The sequence below is a fragment of the Bubalus bubalis genome, chromosome 18 (assembly GCF_019923935.1).
Source record: "Bubalus bubalis isolate 160015118507 breed Murrah chromosome 18, NDDB_SH_1, whole genome shotgun sequence".
Lineage (NCBI taxonomy): Eukaryota > Metazoa > Chordata > Mammalia > Artiodactyla > Bovidae > Bubalus > Bubalus bubalis.
Genome location: NC_059174.1, coordinates 61,979,953 through 61,999,160, shown reverse-complemented (window position 1 = coordinate 61,999,160; position 19,208 = coordinate 61,979,953). Strand labels below are relative to the sequence as shown.

Here is a 19,208-nt window from a genome sequence, read left to right as displayed (position 1 = left end):
TGGATGGGGGGTTGGGACTGGGCTTGAGATTCTGGCCTCCCTGTCCGACTCCCCCCCCCACCCCCCCACCCCACTCCCCGCCCCTGGCTCCTGTCCCCCCTCCACAAGGGGGCCACCTGGATAGCTAGGCTCCTAGGGCCCCTTCCCCTACTCCAGCAGTGTCCCTCCCCAGACAGACATGCAGTGCTGGGAGGCAGAGCCGTTTATCTGGGGCAGGAGAGATGGGAGACAGGCAGGCGTATCCTGGTGGCCAGGGGCTCCTGGGCGTGGCAGCACGTCTCCATCGGGTGCTCACAGCTGGGGCCACGCGTTCATCTGCAGAAGGGAGGGTGGGGTTAGTGGCGGCTTGGGACCCCTGCATCCCAGGTCCACCACACACGGCCAGGGGCCCCTTCCTCCTGCTTTGGCCCCTCACAACGGACTCTCACACTTGCTCATTCAGGCTCCTCCGTTCTTCACAGCCTGCTGTGCAGCAGCAACTGCGCCTTTAACGCAGTGGACCCCAGGGGTACAGGGTGGAGGACAAGAGGCAGGCAGAGGCCGAGAGAGGGAGAGAGAGAAGTCGAGGGGACCACAGAGGCACAATGATACAGAGGGACATGGGAGATGGACTGTGACAGACACAGGGACACAGAGAGACAGAGAGGCGGAGACAGAGAAGATTACACGGGGGAGAAATGACACGGGCTGGTGCTGTGCATCTCAACGGGTTTTGGTCCCAGAGGCAGAGAAGAGCGCCTCGAGTCCCACCCACAGTCCCTCTGTTCAACTTCCAGTTCTCTGTCTTTTGGGTGCTGGAGCCACCTCGCCCTGCCCGTGATAAGAGTCCTGTCTTTGGACAGGCCTGTTCTCCTTCTCAGAGGGGCCTAGAGTCTGATCAGCTTGGCCAGTTTCTGGCAAGTGGTTCTGGCAGCAGAGGTCCGCCACAGCTGGGTTAGACTTCTGGGCAAGGTAAAGTGTTTCCAGGGGGTAATGTTAACCAGTGCTTGTTATTTCTACATGGTATTTCAAATTGTGTATTAGCTCATGCTTTGTCTATGCATACATTTGTTCGTCTTCAACTGTTTCCTCATCTGAACCACAGAACGTAGCATATGATCTGGGTGACTATTCTCGAAATTCTCTCTCACACACACACAAAAGGTATATAACTAGCATCCTTCTGGTTGCAGAGGAGGAAAGTTAATTCATCACCAATAGAGAATGTCTTAGGACATGGATTTAATTCGTTTATGGAACCCCTCATTTGGGAAACTGGTTTGGTCATCCATCCATTGTTCCACTTACCTATTCACCTACCAACCAACCCTTTCATCTGTCCTCTCATCTGTCTGCCTACCCATCTAACCCAAATCCATTCAATTATCCATCCACCTAACTGTCATCAATCAGTCCCACTGTATTGGGAATTCCCTGGAGGTCCAGAGGTTAGGACTCAGCACTTTCACTGCCGTGGACCTGGGTTCAGTCCCTGGTCAGGAAGTTTAAATCCGACAAGCCACACAATGCAGCCAAAAACAAAATACCAAAACCCCCACCGTATCCATCCATCCACCCACCCATCCATCAACCAATTCATCCATCCATCCATCCACCACTCATCTATCCATCCATCCACCCACCCACCCACCCAATCATCAGCCTCTGACTTCCTGAGTTCACTCTTAGCTGGAGAATGCTAAGAACAAAGACACCAGAGACCCAGATCTTACCCTCTAAGGTCTCCCTCTTGGGTGTGAGAGACAGTATCAGTACACACACACACACACACAACACATGGCAATATAAACAATAAAAGAGGGTAACTCAGACCATGAGAAGACCCAGAAAAAGGCACTGAAATCGGAGTAGGATCGTAAAAGACATCTGGTAAACTCTCTGTGCAGAGTGAAGACTACAAGTGCGCCCCTGATGAAGGTGAAGGCGTGGACAGAGGCCAACTGGTGCGAGACATCCCGACCATGATGGACGGGGGTGGGGGGCAGGGGTGTCATCATCACTGCCGAGAAGGCTGGAGAGTGGGGGACACACACAGTGAGCGGCTTGGATTCAACCAGAGGGCAGCAGGGAGCCACAGCAGGTCTCTGCACTCTGGACAGTACAACAACTAGCCCCCCTTGGGCAAGAGGTGGCACCTTTTGGGGACCTCAGTGTCCTCCCTGGGATGTTACGGTAATACTAGTGACCTCAGAGACTGTTCCACTGGGAGGACTGGATGGGAAATGAGACTGGGTGTGCCTGGAGACTGGAGACACTGGGACCAATATCCCCAAATATCCAAGGAGCCGATAGTGACTCTCCGGCCCTCATGGCTGAGGTGTGTGTGTGTTAGTCGTTCAAGTCATGTGCGACTCTTTGCAACCCCATGGACTGTATATAGCCCACCAGGCTCCTCCGTCCATGAATTCTCCAAGCAGGAATTCTGGAGTGGGCGGCCACGCCCTTCTCCAGGGGATCTTCCTGATCCAGGGATCGAACCCACGCCTCCTGCACTGCAGGTAGACTCTTTACCATTTGAGCGACCTGGAAATTCCCAAGTCTGAGAACGGGCTCTCATTTGTCTCTCCCGGCCTACACTCACGCGTACTGTCTCTGGGTCTTCGTCCTCTGATCTCTGTGTTCTTCGCTTCTCTCCCTCCCGATCTTGACCTCTACCTGTCTCTCTTCCCCGCGTGTCCCTGTCCCCGTCTCTCCACCTCCCTGTCCTTTTGACGTCTCTCCCCTCGTCCCCGACCCGCCCCGTCCCGCCTCCCCACCCCTCACCTCGGGCTCACTCGGTGCCCGCTCCCGCCGCCCCGGGCCCGGCCTCCAGCGAGGCGAGCTGCAGGCGCACGCGGCGGGAACCGGCGGCGGGCGGCGGGGGCGTGCGGGCGGCGCGGCGCGCTCCCCGGGAGCCGGGCGCGGCGCGCCGGCCGGCGGCGGAGGAAGCCGGCGCCGACCAGCGGCGGGAGAGCTTCCGCGCGAGGCGGGCGAGCGCCGAGGGCCTCAGGCCGTAGTCGCGCTCGAGCTCCTGGCGCGAGATCTCGATGTTGCCGGTGTACCAGAGGATCCAGCCGAGCAGGCTCAGGAAGACGAGCAGCGCGCCCGTGTAGATAAGCAGGTCGCCAAAGTCGCGGCCGCGCACCTGCAGCTGCGCGAACACGCCGGTCAGCAACGCCGCCATGCCCGCCACGTCCAGCGCCACGGCCAGCAGCAGCGCCATCCGACAGCGGCCCAGGCCGGACGCCAGCCCCGGCGCGCCCGCCGCCGGGGACGGTGCACCGCTCGGCGGGGTCCCGGGCGAGGTGCACACGGCCGGCGCCGCCGCCATGGCTGGCTCTGACCCGCGGAGAGCGCGTTCCGCGTTCCGGGTGCGGCCCGGGGCGGGGTCAGGATTCTGCGCCAGGTATGCCCGGCGCTCTCCTGGTCACCTGGGCCGGGCCGGGTGTGGAAGGGCCCGGCCTGGGGGCGCCCTGGCCCTCAGGAGCCGATGCTGGGGCCGGCTGGGCGCACAGGTTAGTGTGGCCCGGGCCCCCTGTGCCCCCAAGGAGTCTGAAGCCGCACGTGGTCCAAATTCAGGACTTTCTGATGGCGGCACCGTAAGGCGCGGGGGGAGCCGTGGCGTTGTTTCTCTGCCTGCCTCCCGCGCCTCCTGGGCAGCGGGCCCCGCGGTGGAGACACGTGGGGTCAAAAAACAAGTATCAGACAAAGCCCTGGGCCCCCAGGAGGAAGCAGAGGATCAGCAAGTCAGGGCGCCTTAAGGGATGGAAGTGGGCACTTATTGCCTGCCTGCCGAGGTCGCCTGTGTGGTCCAGAGAGAATGAGCCCAAAGACAGAACTGTGGATCGTACTCACAGGAACTCTGTCGCCACCATCAGATTTAGAGCACGCCACTGGAAGGAGCAAGGCAAACCCCAACGTCCCTGTTTGCTCAGATTTCTCCTGGGGCCTCGGGACTGTCGGGACTCATTAGGGGCGAAATCCAAGGGCAAGGAGATGGACAAAGCCTCTGCCCTCGAGGAGTTCCTGGACATAATCACGAGTTGTCCTGATGGAGGTGACATAAGGCCCTGCCGTTCCTTCTGTTCACTTGGGAGTCTCGCCAGGCTGTGACAGAGATGTATCAGGCGAGGTTCTTTCCCCTTAAGGAGGACCCTGACAAGAGAAAAGAAAAGTTGCATAAAGCGTAACGGCCGTGAACGGTGCTGGTGGGAATGGGGCGCCAGGCCGCAAGGCACAGGGAAGAGGGGGAACGGGAATGGAAGCTCTAAGAGAACCAGAGGTTTCGCAGGCAAATCTCCTCTCCTCCAACACAACTCGCCCTTAGAGGAAATCCACGTCCCCCCAGGGTGGCGGACTGCGAGAAAGTTCGGTCCAACTTCTCTCTAGACTCACAGGGTTCAGGCGTTGAAGAGGGGCCGGGGGAGGGCGAATTGAGAGAAGGGGCTCCCGGGGATAGCCGAAGCTTTCCGAAGGTGGCCGAATGGAGACCGAGTGTTTCCGAAGCGATCCGAAGTGGGCATGTGGCAAGAGGACGGAAGGCGGCCCTCCTTCCGAAGGGCGTTTCCGGAGAGTTCCGAAGATGTTCGAGAGGCCTGCTGCCTTCGTCGGGAATAGCCGACGGTCTACGAAGAAGCTGGAGGCCCTTGAAGTCCCTGGAACTGGGGTTAAATAGTTCACGCACTCACAGGTTCATTTATCAGACAGATGTGTAGTGAGCACCCATACTGTGCCAAGCATTGGGTGGCCATGTTGGAAAGAAGCCTCTGAGGAAGGGGACTTGGGGGCCTCTGGAGTGATACCCGTTCGGAAATCCGGCCGTGGAGTTCCTAGGACACATAAAGGGCCCTCCCTAGCGGAAGGCTTCCGAAGGGCCCCGAACGGTTGGCGACTGGCTGGCGGAAATAGCCGAACGTTGACGAGCTGCCTCGGAGGCCGGGGTAGCCGACCGCACGCGCGTGTCCAGACAGGAAGCGGAAATGCGTGTCGATATTAAAGGCGTCGCCCCGCCCCCAGCGTGCCTCTTTCCGTCTCCGGCCGCCGCACCGAGAGGAGGTGAGTGGAGACCTCTTCCTCTTCCCGCGTGCCTACCTCTCGCGCCCGCTGCCCGTGTTTGTGCGCCGGCCTGGTCGCTCTCACCGCGCCCCTCGCGTTCTTGGCTGCTCTCCGGCGCTGCCGCCTTAGGTCTCTGTGTGTTCTCATCGCCTCGTCCCCTGTAGTGAGTCTCGGCCGCCTGAGTTCAGCCCCGCCGCCTTAGGCCGCTCAGCCCCACCTGGCAGACTTCTAGGCGCCCTCGGCCCACGTGGTGCCCTCCCCCCCATTCCCCGCGAGGACCCAGAACACCCCTTCTCTGTGGTCAGGTTTCTGCCTGCTGCTCCCCTGACGTTTCCCGCGTCCCCTTTCGCCGCAGTCGCCGCCATGTCCGCGCATCTGCAATGGATGGTCGTGCGGAACTGCTCCAGCTTCTTAATCAAGAGGAACAAGCAGACGTACAGCACCGTAAGTGGGGCCCCGACGCCTCGATCGGAGGGAGGGGCCTGCACTATCGCCCCTCACGACCGCGATTCGTTCCCGTTCCCAGGAGCCGAATAACCTGAAAGCGCGCAACTCCTTCCGCTACAATGGGCTCATTCACCGCAAGACCGTGGGTGTGGAGCCGGCGGCGGACGGCAAAGGGGTCGTGGTGGTGATGAAGCGGAGATCCGGTGAGCCTTTACCCTGGCTGGGCCCAGGCAACTGACCCCCATCCGGGGCAGGGGGCTGTGGCTTTTCAGTGTCGGTGCTTGTGCTGTTGAATCAGGATTCCTGGGCTCGAGGTGTTTGCTTGGGAGGCTGGTTCCTTTCCAAGCGAGCCTACCAGTTACACGAGCTCATCATCTGAAAAGCGGCGAAATTTATAGGACCGGAGTCAGGACTACAAAATTGCCGCTGTTTGATGATGTTTTAAGAATAAATCCTGAAGCACCCCAGGTGGAGGTGGGCGTTAGTCTCTCCACAAGTGAGGAAACGGAGGCAAACAGATGAGGGACCGACTTTTAGTTCCCACATGTGGGAAGTGAAGCTTCTGAAGCAGTAGTTAGACTCGAGTTGTGGCTGGGGGAGCTCAGAAGGAGGTCTCAGCATCCCACCCCACCCCCCCATAAACTGGTTTCCCCCACAGACTTGGTCTTTAGACTTTTAGAGGGGTCAAGGAGAAGAGGGGTTTCTGGATAACAGCTGAGTTAGTGTATCACACCTTCCACACTTGTTTTTAAATGGGCACTGGGTTTTATGAGATAGGAACGAGTTTTTCCAGGTTCCTGATTGATTTCTCTGTGGGTTCTGACCTCTGTGTCCTGTTCATTGACAGCACCGACCACAGTTGCTGCCTTGTGGTCTCACAGGGACAAGGGTTAGCCTCTCTTCCCAAGGGTGCAGTCCCGGGGCAGCCAGTTGGTTAAGCTGTTAGGCTTCCCAGATTCCCACACTCTTGAGAGCCCTGTTCTGGGGTGCTGGGTCCCAAAAACCTTGCTTTGCTTTGCTTTTTGGATTGTTGGTAGCTCTTTATGGGCTGTCAGAAACTGGGTTGACCTGAGGGGGTAATGTGGGCTCCCTTCTGGGGTCAGCGAAGGCTAACATCAAACCTCCAGTGTGGTACAGGGTCCTCGGCACACCCAGACACACACACACACACACCCCGCTGCCCTTCCTCCTCCAGTCCCTCCTGTGGCTCCAGATCACGCCTCATTGTTAAGGGCCAGGCCTCAGAGCTCCGCCTTTTGGACTTTGTTGCTGAGACTGTGGTAGCTTGGGCCTGGGAGGGTGTGGACGTGAGAGGAGCAGAGCTGCTTTCTGGGGAGCACTCACTACCTGGCCCGTGCGGTGCCAAGTGCCCTCCTCAATTGGGTTGAGACGACTGCTGTGTACATGCGACCTTACACATGGGAGCCCACCTTTGTCCAGTGAGCTGAGCAGTGTTGTCTCCAGGCTGGGGTAGGGAGGAGACACCTGTATCGGTGCAGGGCCTGGCCTGTGGTTGTCCCTATGAATGTGCCCTAAGTGGAGGTGGGAGATGAGGCAGCCTCCTGCACTCACACGGCCCAGGCACTCGGTGTCTCTGGGTGAGATTCTGCCCTCAAAACAGGCGTGGGCACCGACATTCCAGACCCTCCCACTGACCCTTGGCGCCCCCCCTTCTTCCCGTCCCCCCCAGGCCAACGCAAGCCGGCCACTTCCTACGTGCGGACCACCATCAACAAGAACGCCCGGGCCACCCTCAGCAGCATCCGGCACATGATCCGGAAGAACAAGTACCGCCCGGATTTGCGCATGGTGAGCGGGGCTGGACCCCCGAGGCGGGCGGGGGCCCGGGGCAACTAGGCGTGCCGTGAGGGGCGGTCCTCTCCGGACTGTGGAGCAGGACCTGTGCTCTGAGAACACAAGGTGGGGGGCACAAGCTCCCAGGGGAGGTGACCTGAGCCCGCCTTGCCTACAGGCCGCCATCCGCAGAGCCAGCGCCATCCTGCGCAGCCAGAAGCCTGTGATGGTGAAGAGGAAGCCGAGCCGCCCCACCAAGAGCTCCTGAGCCTCTGGCCTCCCCTCCCCAGAGCAATAAAGCTGTCAGCCACCGCCTCCACTTGAGTCTTCTGTGCAGACTCGAGTCTGTCCCTGCTCCCGTCTGTTCCCCAGGGACCACCGGCACCACACAGGTTCCCCAGCATCTTGGGTCTGAAGGGCCAGCTCCAGGCAGGGGGCTTGAGTCCGTGGCCCAGCGTTTCTGCCTGTCTGGTGGTTGGTGTACATTCAGACACTAGGGAGACAGGAATTGCACATGAAGTAAAACCTAGAATCATCACAACACCACATACTGCCAGTGTATGCTGAAACTTGAGGATAAACATAACGTGGAAGTTTCTGGTCTCCAAATAGTCTCCTGAGGGGTGGGCATCTGGATGGAGGTGCAGTGCACCTCCGTTCGGGTAGTTCTGTGGCCTGTGAAGGTGACGTGTGTGCTGTCTGGGGCCCTGGCTGTGCACCATTGTTCGTCTGGGGTGATCTGGAAGCCCCGGTGGGAGCTGCAGTGGGGAGGAGAGGTGCAGACTGACCCTGCCCTCAGCTGAGGGTCCTGGCAGCTCACAGTCTCCCAGGGGACCCTGCAGGTTTGAACTAAGGATCTTGGGACTTAGTGGTGGGCAGGGCCCACTCGTGCCTTGGCCTTTGGTTCTGGGCCAAGTGCCCATCTGGGAAGGGAGCTTGCCTTTGGGGGCACCAGGCAGCTCCTGAGTCCAGGACCCTGTGGGGCCTTGTCCCCAGTGGCAGAGGGGAAGGCAGTCTGCAGCGGCCACATCCTTGCATAGCCTCTTGGCTAGGAACCTGCCTGGCCAGCCGTCTGCCTCCTGCTGCATTGGGAGTGAGCTCTCCGGCCCTACAACCCTGACCTCATCTGCTGCCCCGTTGCAGATGTCTATCCCCTCCACGCCTAGCCCCCTCGGCTCTCCCCACTCCACTCTGCGGCAGAGCCTGCCTTCAGCCCTTGTCCAGGAGCACAGCTGTCTCTAGGGTCTCTCTTCGCTGGGTCTGAAGTTGGGTTTGCTGCTGACTTCCTGGTGTCTGTTACAACCAGGATGTAGGCACCGCCGCTGGGTGCCTCCCTGGCTCCTTCCAGCTTAGTTTCTAGCTGTTTGGCTTTGGGCAAGTGAGTGCCCCTCTCTCTGCCTCTTAGAATTAAGGAGGTTAATGAATGCCTGGGGGACAGCCTACACATGGTGAGTGCGGTAATTAGCTGCTGGTAACGAGATCGACCTGTGGCGTGTATATGTGTGTGTACACAAAAGTGTATGCAGATACTTGTGGAGTGGCTGTTTTCCAGACACCCCATGAAGCAGATATCCCCACCTTATAGATGTAGAAAGTGAGGCTCAGATAAGTAAAGATAACCCACATCATGGCTCCTGGTATGTTCCCAGTGTACCTACTGTGTGCCAGCCATCCTGCCTTCGTGAGGACCCTGCCCCTCCTCCCAGCTCTGCTCTGGGATCAGGAACTCCAGCTTTCCTCAGCAGATGTGATCATGAACCCTTCCTGCCAAACCTTCCTCCCCAGGTCTGTTCTCAACCCTGGTTGGGCAGTGTCTGTAGTTCCGGTGGAACTTGGGTGACTTAACACCTGCTCAGAGCTCTCCCACGGTTCCAGTCCCACTCGGAGAGGCAGCCCTTGGCCGTGGCCCCCCCTGCCACCCCCTGGCCGCCTCTCACTGAGCCCCTTGCTGTTCTCTGGGAGGTGCTTGCCCACATTGAACCTTGGTCCTGGGAACACCCACCCCAGTGAGTGAGTAGCCCAGCACCCCAGCAGGCCAGAGGCACGCAGCCATGGGCATCTGCTGTGCTGCGTGGCAGCTGGTGGTCAGATGCGGGGGTCTCCTTGTCTGCCCCAGATCCCTGCTGCTCTGGGCGCTCAGCACACATGCAGTCCAGCTGGGCAGATACACATCTGGCAAAAATGCTGGATGCCGTGACAAAGGGAAAATCTGGAAAGCAGCAAGAGAAAAGCAACTCATGAGGGAGGGCCAGACTGACTGCTGGCTTAGTGGGGACCGTGGGGCCAGGGTGGGGAGAGCGGAAGACAAGTGCCCAGAGATGCCCCCCTACCCCCCACAACACCCCTCTCTGCGCCAGTGGCCAAGCTGCCTGGGTGCCAGTTCTATGCTGTGGCACTAGTCTCTCGGCCTTGGTTTCCCTCTACGTGAAATGAGTTCCTTTCGTGTCTGATTCCTTGGGGCTCTGAGAAGCAGAGATCTTGGTTCTGTGTGCTGCGTCGTGTCCAGTGGTAACCTAGGGAACATTTGCAGAGTTGAGTGTAGGGCATGCCCTTGGCAGCTGCCCCACACAGGGTCACTCAGCAGTGGAAACCTGCTGTTGAGGGAGGGGCTGGCCTTGATTGAATTTCCGTCTGCATGGTTACCTCAGGGCTCCACCACTCCTAGGCTGTGCAGCCTTGGGCTGGTTGCTTGACCTCTCTGTGCCTATGACACGTCTACTTCGGTAGACCTTACTTTCTAGGGTTGTTGAGGTTAAATGTGCAAAGAGCTTGTAACACGGCCTGCTGGGACAAGTCCGCAGATCTCCCTTGCATGTATGAATGGGTGCAATTTATCTTGAGCAGATGGACTCAGAACGAACACAAACATCTCTGTGTCAACAGCTACTTGCACACAAAACGATGCTTGGGTTTTTCAGAGCACTCTGAGGACGAATCCACGTGGTCATGCCTGCTGCTCCCAGTCTTCGTGAGTTATGTGAATATCCTTGTGCCCTCTGCTGCATTTCCTCCAGGCTGTCTCTACCCTGTCCAGGAATTTAAAAAATTTACTTTTGTTACTCTTGTAGTCATCTGCTGGAATAAAACCTATTCTTTAAAGTCTTCTGTTATGAAAATAACGTGTGCATGTGGTTTGGAGACATGCAAGGAGCCCAGGAGCCCAGTTGGGGACCCAACCATGCCACGTGGCATGTGGGATCTTAGTTCCCTGACCAGGTATCGAACCCATGCCCCCTGTAGAGGAAGCACGGGGTCCTCACCACTGGAGAGCCAGGAAGTCCTCGTGCCCCTTGGCCAGGCTCTCACAGCCAAACCAGCACATTGATTTCAGCAACTTCGCATTTACGGAGGAGACGCAGCCAGGAGACACCCTGTCCTGTCTTCACAATTTCTGTGTAAATCCAAAACTGTTGTTAAGTCTATTAAAGATGACTAAGTGTTCACCTCTCAGGCTGAGAAAAACTCAAGTTGGATAAAAATCAGTGCTGGTGAGGCTGTGAGCAGGGGTAGGGTAGGGGGTGGACACAGGTTGCTAGCGGTGTCAAGTGGTACAAACCCACGGGGAACGAGTTGGCAGTATCTGTACAGAGTTGTACACGGATGTACCCTCTGGCACAGGAATGTCACAGAAAAGGGTGACTCTGCAGACTTCTTGTGTGCCCCGGGCTCCATGCACCGAGGTAATTTCTTCCAGTGTTGTTGGTTTCTTTGCCATACATTGGGGCGCGACTGAGGGCATGGAAGGGCTGGGTGCTATAGGACAGCCAGCCAGACATGCTAAGTCAAAAAGCCGAGGTGTGACATGCTGTGTGCAGGTCACTGGCAGGTATACACAAACGAGACAGTGGATGTACGAGCACAGGTGTTAGGGGACTTCCCCTGCTGGTCCAGCGATTAGGACTCTGCGCTTTCACTGCTGAGGGCACGGGTTCAATCTCTGGCCGAGGAACTAAGATCCCACAAGCCGTGTGGTATGGCCAAAATTATAAATAATAAAAAGAACATATGCTTAAATTTGGGGGGCTTTCCTGGTGGCCCAGTAGTAAAGAACCCACCTACAAATGCAGGAAATGCGGCTTCGATTCCTGGGTCAGGAAGAGCCCCTGGAGAAGGAAATGGCAACCCACTCCGGTATTCTTGCCTGGAAAATCCCATGGACAGAAGAGTCTGGTGGGCTACAGTCCATGGCCTCACAGAGTTGGACATGAATTAGTGACTAAACAACATGCTTAAATTTGCTTGCATTCCCATAGAATTTCCTCAGAAAAATACAAGAGAACCCACTGACACTGGTTGTCCCTGATTAGGGAGTTGGGTGCTGGGGAGATGGGAGTTTGAGGGAGCCGTTCTAGTGAAACTTAGTTGTCTTTAAAAATGTAAGTCAAGACATTGCATTTAGAATGGGTGCCGCACATGGTGTTCCAGGCTCTGCTTTCTTGGGACAGTGTTTGCAGGTGCTAATGTCACCTTCTGGTTAAATTTAAAAAGAGAAACGGTAGCATATTTTATACAGTGTTGGCACGTTGCTCTTTCTTACGTAATATGTTTTGGAGATTGGTCCATCTCTCATAATGCGCTCCTTCATGTCTTTTTGTGTGTTTTGTCTTTTTTAAAAATTAAATTGGAGGCTAATTACAATATTGTAGTGGTTTTTGCCATACATCGACATGAATCAGCCATGGGCACACGTGTTCCCCATCCAGAACCCCCCCTCCCACCTCCCTCCCTTCATGTTCTTAAAATCCTGAAATACAGCAGATGCACAGAAAAGCACACATTGACACATTTATATGTTTTGCTCCTGGGCTCCTTGCTGGTTAGGGGTAACCAGTATCCTAAGCCTTAGGGAAACAATTTTCTTGCTCTCAAACACAGCGTGACCACCGTGGTATGTGTGTTTAGCAGCAGAGCTTGGTTTTGATGGTTCTGGAACTGCATGCGATGGCGTTCGGACTGTGGGTCTCCTGAAACTTGCTTGTTTGGCTGATGGCAAGCTTTTCCACGCTGCTGCGAGTGATGGCCCACTGCTCTTGTTGCTCCTCAACTGTATACAGGCATGTTTATATTGCTTGCAACTTGGGACAAACGTGGCTTTGCAGCTCGTGCTGTGTGTGCAAGAGTGCTGAGTAATGACATACTCGTGCTTCCGGCCTTCCCACCGCGTCTCCACGTGACTTATTTCCCGCTCCTGCCAAGGGTGCACCGTGGACTGGGAGAGCATCCATGGCTCTGCACTTGGCACTGCCAGGTCTAGCGGGGTCAGCTCGGGGTTCCCATCACTTGTGATGGTGTGAACCTTCATCTGTTTGCCTGGTCGTCACTGGGATTCCCCCTTTTGTGACGTATTTGTGCAAGAGCTTTTGCTTTCACATTTTTACTGACCTGTAGGGGCTCTTCACAAATTTAGATTTGTCCTTTCCGTTGTATGTCTTGTTAACTATCATCTTTCCCACTGAACAGAATTCCTTGTTTTAAATTACATAAAATTCCGAGATGTACTTTGGAGTACAATACACCGGTTTTAAATATACACATGTTCACATAATTATGCAGCCATGTGAGCCCCACCATAACCGATCTGGAACGTGCTCATCACCAAGGTTCCGTGTCCTTGATCCTCCCTGATCCCAGCCAGCCAGGGATCTGCTTTTGGCTGCCGTCTAGAATTTCACGGAAGTGGAACCAAGTATTTTGTACTTGTATGTAGCTTTACTCAGCGTTTTGTGTATTCAAGTCGGCTCCCTGCTGTCCCTTCACGCTTCTCCAGGATTTGCGGCCTCGCCCTGGCCCTCCACAGCCGCCCACAGGTGCAGTGACTGCCACTCTGCCCTCCTGCAGATGAGGAAACTGGGCGGGGAGGAGGGCCATGCCCCAGACCCACCCCCTTCCCACCCAGACAAGCTCCTGCAGTCAAGATCTTCCCCAGGGCTTATCAAACAGCTGCATCTAATCAACTAGGCCCTACCAAAGGGCCAGGTCAGCCACAAAAGGGGGGCGTGGGGTGAGGGCCCTGGCTGCTTCCAGCTGAGGACAGCCCCAGGCCCACAACCCAGGAATGGGAAGCCTGGAGAAAGGAGCGGGCCTAGTCAGCTTCACTTGAGACCTGAGCAGCAACCCGCCCAGCAAGAGACCGGTGTCATGAGGCCTGGCAGGAGAGTTAGAGGCCCCCGGGAGTACGCTCTGCAGCCAGAGCCGGACCAAGAACCCAGGGCAGGGCAGACACGTGGGGCCTGCACCCGCCGCCTGGCCAGACGCCACCAGTCCGCTGTGCCCGTTTCAAGACAAGGTCAGGAGTGATCGGGACCAGGCCCCACCGACCACTGCACCCAAGACGGGCCAGGGTGCCGCTGCTCACAACCCAGGCAGTGGAGGTGCAGAGCTGCTTTTCCAACTTTATTTAGAAAAACAAATCCAGGTCCCAGTGCCCTCGTGCCCTCCCCCACCCCAGCCATAATTTAAATAACTTAGAGACAGAGTTGGGTCAGGTAAGAAGGGAGGGGAGAGAGCCCACTACAGGCGCCGCAGTGCCCGCTTCTTGTCCGTCTTTTTCTTGGCTGCCAGCTTCTTGTCGCGCTCGCCCGCATGCTTCTTGGCCATGGGCCCCTCAGCCCCTGCTGGGCCCCCGGGGGCTGTGGGGTCAGCAGTGGAGGCCGCCGCCCCGCTGGCAGTGGCCCGGCCGGGCTCGGGCCTCCCGCCACTGGGCCCGCCGGCGCCGCCGTGGATCTCAGTGAGCAGGCGCGCGCGGGCTGCGTACTCCTCGTAGTTCTCCAGTAGCAGGCGGCCCGCCTCCTCGTTGAGGGCCGACTCGGGGTTGGGGTGGATCAGCAGGCACTTGATGGTCTGTGGGGAGAGGGCCGGGGTCAGGGGCCCGCTCCCCAGCCTCTCAGATCCCACACTGTCTCGCCTTCGGTGCTCTGGCCTGGCAGACCACACTCACCACCCGGTGGGCATGCCGGTACTCAGTGAGCTCACCCACAGTCTCTCTGGCAGCCGCTACCAACACTCCAGGGAGAGGAGGAACAGGTCTGGGGTCAGTTTACCCTGGTGTTCAACCCTCCCCGTGCCCTGCAGGAAACCCCAACTCCCTGTCCTCCCTACTGTTTGCCCCAGGGGCTCATTAGAAATTCAGCTTTTTAAAAAACTTTTACCTTGTGAGGCAGGTGGGGAGAGGCACCAGGTGACCTCCATGCTCTAAGGGGCCCACAGGGACCCTGGGGCCCCACCTGGGGGGCGGGCGGGCATGGCTCTCCAAGGGGCAGCCTGTGGCGGGAGGGGCAGCAGCTCCCCAGCGTCCACCCACTAAGGGTGGCACACCCCAGCAGGACAATTCAAGATGCCCCGGGGGGGCACAGAGCCACTCCTGAGTGAGAGACAGCGGGATTACAGCGCCGATGGTTGCACTGGCTGTTCGGTGTCGGAAAGGCTCTCCAACCAGACGCCCAGCCCGCACCTGCCAGGAAACTACCCCCACACAAAGCCCTCGCCCACCCTGTGGCAGAGCTCCCTGGGCTGCCTACCCTTCTACAAAACCTGGAAACCTGGACTCTCATGTGGAGGCCCCCACCACTTCAGCATTGATTGTTTGAAAGAGGAACAAGGCTCTGTGGCTTGGATGTGACTGGGCCGGCCAAGAGGCAGTCAGGGTGTAGCAGAACTCACCAGAAGCACGTGCCGGATGCCCAGCTCAGCGGTCCAGTCCCTCTTGAGCACATTGACGCAGATCTCGCCATTGGCGCCCACATTCGGGTGGAAGATCTTCGTCAGGAAGTAGCCCTTGGGCGGGGAGGCCGGAAAGTCCTTCCCCAGCAGGAGTTTCATGCGGAAGAGGCCTCCTGCGTACGGGGTCCCCTCTGGAATGCAAGGAGGGGACGCATCAGGAGGCTCAGGTCTTCCAGGCACCCCCAAAACCCAGCCTCCCCAGTCTGTCGGTGAGGCAAGTACCCCTCCTGTTTCCTTCCTCAGACTGGGAACTCTTGAGAGAACAGGGCTAGGTTCCTAGGGGCCTGCAGACCACCCACCCCCCGCCCCGCTGCCCCCCAGCTCAGAGCTAACCCAACTGGTGGTCCCCACCCACGGAGGCTCCTCAGTCCCCACTGAAGCCACAGCACACCGTTTCCAAGTGGCACAGACATATACGCCCCCTCAGTCCCCCAGAAAAATATCTGTTTGGAAGTCTCTCAGGCAAGACTCAGGACAGTTCTGTCCACTCCAAGGTCTCCCTGCTGCAGCAAACAGCCCTCTCATTCACCCTCCTGATCAGGTAAAAAACCCATGGGAGCCATTCCCAGGGCTGTTCTTGGTGCTCCAGACCCCACGTCCAACCCATCCAGTTCCCCCCATAAATCTGAGCCCCCCTCCAAGTCCAGCAGAACCACTTCGTTCACCTGATGGATGCCAGCCTCCAGCCTGCAACCCCACCCAAACCCCCACCGAAGTCACAGTGAAGTCCTGCTTTAAACCCACCAAGGGCTTCCTTTCCAAACTCTTTGAAGAGACCTACAGACCCTAAAAGATCTGTTTCCTGTAAGCTTCACCAGCCCTTTATTTTCTGTTCTTATAAAATATCTAATACACGCCAAGACTGCCAAAGGCCTTTTGGGATCCTCACCTCCCGCCAAGCCCGCATCAGGATGGGGTGAATCACCACCTCACCATCTCAGAAAGCCTTCCCTGACCCTCTACCCACAAACCCGATTCCAGACTAAGTCTTTTCATTACATGCTCTTCACTTAAATCATAAAAATTCAATAACCTAAATGTAGTGCACGTGAAGTGACATGCTAAACCAACCTACAAGATCAAACAATTGCCTCTAGTGGTTTGGTTATTATCTCCCCCAATCCTGTATCTGGCTTATTCTCTGCTTGGTCCCCAGAGCCCCAGACACTGCCGACAGGAAGGAATCTGAGATGGTCCAACCCGCCCTCCGGGCCTTTGCTGACACTTCTCCCTACCTGGCATCCTCCTCCCAATCCCATGGAACTCCTACCCAACTTCAGGATGGAGGGAACACCCAAAGCCAAGCTAAGGACATGCTCTCTTGGCCCCCAGAGTTTTTTCTCACCAATATTTAATGGGGAGAGAGTACACAATTATTTGTCACTCCCACTGTCCAGCCCTGCACACCAGGAACACATGTAACAGGTGTGCCTGTCCTGCCCACCCTTGCATCCCCAGGGTCTGGCAATCCACTTAAGAGTGGGAGCCTCCTATCCTGGCTCTAGGGTGACTAGGATCTAGGAAGCGCACTCCTCCCTGTCGTTCCCAGACTCACCAGGGCCCTCAATGGTGACCTGCAGGTCGGTAAGGTCCTCCTCGTTGGGAAAGACCTTGATGCCGTCAGGTGGGTCAGCGGTCAGCGTCGTCACCTCCTTGTACACCAGGCGGATGATGTGGGGGGGCAGGTTCTCCACGTTGGAGTTCTAGGTATGGAGACAAGCGGGTGAGCCACGGGCAGAGCCAGGGCGTGGAGCCTCCTGCAGGATCTAGGAGTCGGTGGAGTCCCGGGCTGTCAATCAATCACCCCGAGCTCCCGAAACCCCCAACCCAGGAAGCTTCAGGCGACAGTCCCAGGATAACCCACTAGCAATGGGGCACATCTCCGAGCTCCTGCGGACGACTCCACCTCCCCCAGAAGCCCCCGAAGCCTGTTCATAGCTCCGTACAGGCTCCCCAATGATTCTGGGTAAGCCCCAGGCCTACCTAGGTCCCTTTCCCCCATCTAATCTTGTTAAGACCACCCTGGAAACCCCAGATCGGTCCTGGAGACGGCCGCAGAGTGTTGTTCCCGGAAGACCCACAGGCCTGCCCAAAAGGCCGGAGCCCTCCCCGGGACTCGGCCGGGCCTTCCCCTCCGCCCCGCCTACAGGAAGGCCCCTGGGCCCAACTCGGGCTTCGGACATCCAGGTGAGCTCTCCAACCCCTCAAACCGCCCGCGAGAGGGTCCTGAGACCACGCCTCTTCCTCTACGGGGGGGTACCTCGCCCACCCTTCCCGGGCCTGGGCGCCGCACTCACCATGACTGCAGCCGGCCGGGGGCGGGTCCCCCCGACCCCCTTCTCGCGCTCTCCGGCCGCCTGCCGGGGCGGGGGGCCCAACTGCTGTCGCTGCGGCCCTAACGAGGCCCCGGCGGCCCCGCTCTGCTTCTCGCAGCCTCCGACGTCCGCCGCAAACCGTACAGCAGCTCCACCCCTCCCAGTGACCGGCCGCAGTAAGCCGGCCGCGCGCGCACGGCCACCCTTTTATATCCGCCTACAGGCCACGCCCCCTCACGGGCCCCTCTCGCGGCGCCTCGACCCGTGACGTCAGCGCGCACGGTCTTCGGCGTTCGACGGGCTCGCTCCCTTCTGCAAACTGCAGGCAGAAGTTGGAGAGGGGTCGCGCGGCGGGCCGGCCACTCGGGGCGCGGAGGGGTCCGGGAGGGGATCCGGGAGAATGGAGCGGTGAAGAAGGGGGAAGCAGAAAGGAAGAGGACGTAAAGGGCGACGCGAACGCTGATTGGGCCGTTTGAATGAGACGCCTGCGTACGCGCGCGCCCTGAGGCCCAGAAATCGCGCACGCGACTAACGGTCGGCCGTGGAGCCTGGGCAGGGCGAAAGGAGGTGGGACTCGCGGCGTTTAAAAGGATGATAGAAGGCACTCCGACCAATAGGGACGCGCAGTCGTGGAGTGGCGTCACGAGACACGCGCGGGCCAATCCTTGACATAGAAGGCGGTACCAGAGGGGCGGAGAAAAGGAAATGACCAATGGGGGACCTGCCTAGCGCGGGCCCAGGCTCTCACAGCCAATTAAGTTCGTTGGTTTTGTGTATGCAAATAAGCTCGCGGACATTCGCGCCCCTTCCTCAGCCTGTGGTGGGGGTGGGCGCTGGCCGTCGCGGTACGTTTTTCTTCGAGGCGCCATTTTGTGGTGGGAATGACGTGTGACCTGCGTGCTGTGTAGCGGAGGTTCCAAGGCCAGTCAGCCCGACGCTGAAGGCTTAGAAACCTTGCCCTCCGGTGTGTGACCTCTGGCCCCGGCCGGGCCTCAGTCTCCTTGAGGACGGGGTCTAATAAAGAAGGAAGAGCCTTAAGGCCTTGCTGAGGGCCAGGCCTTACCTGTGACTGACCCCGTTTTTCCGCCAGCCAGGCCTCGGCAGGACTCCTTTCCCTGTGTGGGGACCCGGCCCTGCATGCCCCGGGCGGCCACGTATCGGCGCCCTGACAGCAAGACCCCCGGGAGTTGACCCGCCTCCTCGGCTACTGTGTGACCCAGCGCCTCCACCAAGGTCTCTCAGACCCTCTAGAGAGGGTCCCGACAAGACCCCAGGTGGGGCCCTAGCTTCTGGAACTGCGGCAGAAACATGCAGAGATGCCCACCACCCTAGCCAGAACTAGTGTGTGGCGGGTTGACGGCACTTGGGCGCCCCCCACGCCTCACCTTAAGTCCGGCCCAGTTAACACGCAAGGACTCTGACGGAAGAGGGGTTCTAGTGACTTGCCCAGGCCCAGGCCTTGGGACGAGGCGGAGCTGGGGGTCAGACTGATCTGTAGCTCCGGAGTCCACCCGACAGACAAGGACTGATGGTGCTCATGAGAGTGATGGTTACTAATTCATGCTTGCTGGCCGGGGCACTGTTGTAGTTTATTTGCATGTCTGATCTCATTGAAACCTCGAAACAACCCGGTCAGGTGGATGTTATGAGGTTCCTCTCTGGACACTGGCAGTTATTCAGTATGCTTTGGGTTTTTGAGCACCTTCCTTGGTGACTCAGTGGTAAGGAGCCTGCCTGTAAATGCAAAAGACTCTCCTTCGAGCCCTGGGTTAGGAAGATCACCTGGAGAAGGACATGGCTATTCACTCCAGTATTCTTGTCTGGAGAATCCCATGGGCAGAGGAGCCTGGCGGGCTACGGTCCTTGAGGTTGCAGAGTTGGACAAGACTTAGTGACTAA

At 58.0% G+C, this 19,208-nt stretch overlaps 3 protein-coding genes across 6 annotated transcripts; 1 reads left to right on the top strand and 2 right to left on the bottom strand.

The window, feature by feature from the left end:
* Positions 1 to 187: 187 nt before the first annotated feature.
* Positions 188 to 4,877, bottom strand: TMEM238 (transmembrane protein 238). 3 transcript variants are annotated; one of them, XM_025269656.2, is made up of 3 exons: positions 4,375 to 4,853; positions 2,764 to 4,134; positions 188 to 315 (listed from the first exon to the last, which is right to left on the bottom strand). In XM_025269656.2, the coding sequence occupies exon 2, from the start codon at positions 3,308 to 3,310 to the stop codon at positions 2,771 to 2,773; it is 540 nt and encodes a 179-aa protein (XP_025125441.1). In that variant the 5' UTR covers positions 3,311 to 4,134; positions 4,375 to 4,853; the 3' UTR covers positions 188 to 315; positions 2,764 to 2,770. The 3 variants fall into 3 exon arrangements, 2 of the variants coding, with proteins under 2 accessions (XP_025125441.1, XP_044786861.1); XM_044930926.1 differs by having other exon boundaries at positions 4,257 to 4,381; XR_006545894.1 differs by having other exon boundaries at positions 3,835 to 4,134; positions 4,375 to 4,877.
* Positions 4,878 to 4,887: 10 nt separating this feature from the next.
* RPL28 (ribosomal protein L28) lies at positions 4,888 to 7,590 on the top strand. Of its 2 annotated transcripts, none has more exons than XM_006064021.3 (5): positions 4,888 to 5,034; positions 5,390 to 5,478; positions 5,561 to 5,684; positions 7,172 to 7,290; positions 7,454 to 7,590. In XM_006064021.3, exons 1-5 carry the CDS (start codon positions 4,959 to 4,961, stop codon positions 7,541 to 7,543), a joined length of 498 nt encoding a protein of 165 aa, XP_006064083.1. In that variant the 5' UTR covers positions 4,888 to 4,958; the 3' UTR covers positions 7,544 to 7,590. The 2 variants fall into 2 exon arrangements, with proteins under 2 accessions (XP_006064083.1, XP_006064084.1); XM_006064022.3 differs by having other exon boundaries at positions 4,893 to 5,034; positions 5,340 to 5,478.
* A 6,065-nt stretch (positions 7,591 to 13,655) lies between these two features.
* On the bottom strand, positions 13,656 to 17,724 carry UBE2S (ubiquitin conjugating enzyme E2 S). Its single transcript, XM_006064025.4, has 4 exons — positions 17,292 to 17,724; positions 16,550 to 16,697; positions 14,935 to 15,125; positions 13,656 to 14,115 (listed from the first exon to the last, which is right to left on the bottom strand). Exons 1-4 carry the CDS (start codon positions 17,292 to 17,294, stop codon positions 13,786 to 13,788), a joined length of 672 nt encoding a protein of 223 aa, XP_006064087.1. The 5' UTR covers positions 17,295 to 17,724; the 3' UTR covers positions 13,656 to 13,785.
* Between the last annotated feature and the right edge of the window lie 1,484 nt (positions 17,725 to 19,208).